This window comes from Protobothrops mucrosquamatus, unplaced genomic scaffold, assembly GCF_001527695.2.
Source record: "Protobothrops mucrosquamatus isolate PMUCROS unplaced genomic scaffold, P.Mucros_1.0 scaffold8807, whole genome shotgun sequence".
Classification (NCBI taxonomy): domain Eukaryota; kingdom Metazoa; phylum Chordata; class Lepidosauria; order Squamata; family Viperidae; genus Protobothrops; species Protobothrops mucrosquamatus.
This window is the reverse complement of record NW_015394600.1, coordinates 7,762-11,833: the sequence shown is the minus strand read 5'-3', so window position 1 is coordinate 11,833 and position 4,072 is coordinate 7,762. Positions and strand designations below refer to the sequence as shown.

Sequence of the window (4,072 nt, the reverse complement as noted above, 5' to 3'; positions counted from 1 at the left end):
GTTCGTTCTCGGAGCTTGTGGGTTGGTTTCCGAACTTTTCTTGACCAGGCTAGGAGAATGAACCTCCACCCTCATCCTACACCTGAGCTACAGATATTTGCCACCATTGCAGGAATTTAATGTATAAATAGTGCAATAAAATTGCAACATTATCTATGCTCTTCAGAGCCTGCATATTACCTATATGTGAATCACAGTTCTATCTATGCTTGTTTTAATTACAGTCTCCATTTATATAAGTGATATTTGCAAAAATAGCAGGTAGACTTTTCAGAGGGTTGATAAAATTCCCTCTAAAGTTCAAGGGTAGAGATGCAGAAGGTCTTCATTTGGAATCAAGATATAGAGTGTTCTAAACATTTGTAATACGATTTGATTTGCTTCCAAAGAAAATGATCTGCTGCAGAATTATTTATCCAAAAAAATGTTTTAAACAAAAAATAGAAAATAATTCATTTAGCCTGTTTTATAATAGGCAAAGAAGCAATCAAAAAAATTAAGTACTGTAATAGAAGTAGAAGAGCCAGTTTGATGTAGTATTTAAGGCTTTAGTTAGAAACTGGGAGATCGTGAGTGCTGGTCCCATCTTGGGCATGAAGCAGCTGGATGACCTTTGGCCAGTCATTTTCTGTCAGCCCTAGGAAGAGGCAATGGCAAGCCACTTCTGAAAACCTAGCAAAAAAGCTATAGGACTTGTCTAGGAAGTCTGTGAGAATTGGACATGATTGAATGAAAGAAAAAAGAATAGAAGTTGAAACTGAAGTTGAAGTGATGAATGGTCATCCCTTTTGAATCAACTAAGAGAAGTCAATTTCAGGTTATATCAATTTATCAACCTCTCAATGTACATAAGTGTAATCATTATGACTTCATAAATCATGATTAAACAAACTTAGTAATTTTTTTCAACAATTCTTCTTGCTCGGAGAAGAGGCAGTTGTGGTTTATGGTGAAAAGGGCTTTTGCGCATCTCCATCTGCTGTGCCAATTGTGGCTGTTCCTGAAAGAGAAGGCTTTAGTAGTTTAAAGACAAGAAGGACTAGAAGTGACACGATATTAGTGTTCCAGTATCTAAGAGGCTGCTACAAAGAAGAGGGGGTTAACTGGAGATTGGACAACCATTTGTCTGAAATGCTATAGGGTTTCCTGCTTGAGCAGAGGGTTGGACTAAAAGACCTCCAAGGTCCCTTCCAACTCTGTTATTCTGTCATTCTATTCTCTTCCACAAAGTAGCTTCTGTGTTAAAAGTTTGAGAAATAAAAATGCATAGTGGAACTGGGAATAGTATGAGGGATGTAGTTTGTTACATACAGAATGCAGAAAAAAATCAGTTGAGAAATAACCTTATCAAAATGGATAAGATCATATATAGAGTAGACGTAGACAGGGAGAAATTTTTCACATTGTCTGAAAACTTTAGGACCAGTAGTCATCCAAGGAAGCAAATTGAATTTGAAGAGATCAAGAAAAAGAAAGTACTTCTCACCGTGTATAATTAATCTGTGGAATTGATTACCACAAAACATGGCGATGGCCACTAACTTGAATGCCTTTAAAAGGGATTGGATAGATTCATGGAATGTTAGCTAAAAACTAGAAAGTTGGAAGACCCAATTTTATCTCTGCCCTGGGGGCAGTTTGATTCCAAATACCAATTTGAATGGTGAATGGTAGTGGGATAAAGGTAAATTCTCAGTCTCCTACTTGAGAGCACCCTAGAGGTATTTCATTAACCACTCTAAGAAACAAAACGTTGCGCTAGAATGGATCTTATCCTGCTCTAGCAAGACTATGCTTATGCTTATCCAATCTATCCAATCTACAGGGCTTATTAAAATTATGAAAATGCTGGTGATTTTGGGCAGGTCTTTCTCAGTCCAACTCACCTCAAGGGTTGTTGTGGGGAAAATAAGCAGGAATATTGGTATGTTTGCCATCTTGAGTTATACATGAAAAGGTAGGATCAAAATGATGATGATGATGATGATTCTATTTTTCCTTTAGCCATGTCTCAGACCCTACAGACAAATGGCACACAACCATTGAGCAAAACATGGAAACTCAGCTTACATGAACTTGAAAGAACACCTCAGGTACTGTAGTTACTTTCTTCTCCATCTTTGTATAGTAGTAACAGTTTGTATCAATGTATTGTTTTAGTGTAATGTGATCTTCCACACCACAAATTTGTACCAGAAGAAATTACCATGTTTTCCCGAAAATAAGACAACCCAGAAAATAAGCCCTATCATGATTTTTTAGCGTGTGCCTAACATAACCCCTAATCCAAAACACGCCCTAGTTAAGAGCCCACCCACTCCATCCCACCGTCTGGTTGCTCACAGTCGCAACGGGGCAGGAGAGCGCGTGTCACTCTAGTGCCGCCGCCACAAGGTGGGAAGGTGGGGGGAGGGGTGGAGCTAGACAAAATGACAGGGTAAGGAAACAAGTAATAGAATTGCCAATCCAGCTTTTGCTTTCTCCATGCCTGACTGAATTACCAGCCAAGTTCTCCCCACAATACAGAGCAGTGGTGGCGAACCTATGGCATGGGTGACAGAGGCGGCACTCGGAGCCCTCTCTGTGGGCACGAGCGCCGTCACCCCAGTCCTAGGCCTTCAGCTAGGTTTTATAAAACCTTTTCGCCTTAGGCCTCCGCCACCGTGTACAAAAAAAAAAAGGTTCAATCAATCAGTCAATTTCAACTTCTCACGGGAAAAAAGATCTTGCGAAGTTGGAATTGATTGATTGAACTTTTTAGTCCCACCCAGTCTGTCGTTACCACACCCAGCCAATGGGCCACGCCCAGCCAATGGGCCACGCCCACCCGGCACCCGACGATGCATAAGTGGATTTTGGGTTGCAGTTTGGGCACTCGGTCTCTAAAAGGTTCGCTATCATTGAAATAGAGGATGATTTTGCACCTGTCAACACAGTTGGTTTCTCCACTTATCACCCACTAGCTTATCCTTAAAGAGATAAGTGTGTATATAATAAAAAGCCATATCTCTCTCGTTTAAAAGATGTTGGGTCAACTCTAAGCATGTCATTATTTATTGGGATAATGCAAGACATAGATTTTCATTTTGCTACATGAATTAGTTTGCAACCAATGGTCAAACGGATCTTTTTCTAAGTGAGAGAACAATAGCAAAGTTATCAGATTATGTCTGCTATACTCACCATGGTTTAAGTGCCTGATGCAATCGTTCACCATGATGCTGAATTGCTTCTGAGCTTCTGAATCTGGAAAACAGTAATAATTATGTCTAAGGAAGGGCTGCCACAGGTAGACTGGAAATTCCTTTGGAGGGCTAACAAAAGCCTGGGTATTGTCCTTTTCACTGGAACCTTAAATATATGCATACGTTTATGTTTTTAGTCATTCCAACAGGTTTACATGTAATTATAGACAAATTCCCAGTAGACAGGAATTTTGCCTTAACATTTGTGCCACCAATGCTTAGTTTTCATTGCAACTCTAGGTGCTCTAGACACCACCCAGGTTGTAGCATCAGCCTATCTGAGCATTCAGTGAGCAGATTCCTTAGTATGGATTCACAATCCCCCAGATTCAGAATGTATAAGTTATGTGCATCAGATGGGCAGTTATATAAATTTAATAAATATATGCATACATACCATCCCTAATCTGAGTAATTTGTCTCCGGCATCAGAATTGTGCCTAAATGCCTGTTTTCTTGAATATTAGTATTTACTTGACTTTGATTATGTCTCTGCCTGTTACTTTCTCTGCTTGTATTGAGCTTCAGTTGTTGCTCTGGTTTTGAGTCTGATATAGCTCAAACTATATTACATTTCAGGACAATCATAGGATAACACTTTATTGTGTAAGGTAGGCGAGCTTATTAAGTTAAGGTTAAGGTTAATTTAATTTGTATACCGCCCTTCTCCCGTAGGACTCAGGGCGGTTCACAGCATATTAAAAACACAAATACAATATACAGGATACAAAAAAAAATCATACAAAAATACACAAAATAACCCCACTAAAACCTAATTAAAAGCCAAATATTGATTGCTGTGTTCCCATTAAAATTACTTTTTAAAA

The 4,072-nt window shown here is 39.1% G+C and overlaps 1 protein-coding gene across 1 annotated transcript in view; it reads right to left on the bottom strand.

The window, feature by feature from the left end:
- Positions 1-819: 819 nt before the first annotated feature.
- LOC107300855 (protein Niban-like) overlaps positions 820-4,072 on the bottom strand; it is a 6,407-nt gene continuing 3,154 nt past the window's right edge. The window contains 2 exon segments of the mRNA XM_015830142.1: positions 820-1,000; positions 3,184-3,351. Of these exon segments, the coding sequence (XP_015685628.1) occupies positions 945-1,000; positions 3,184-3,351 (224 nt within the window). The 3' untranslated portion in view covers positions 820-944.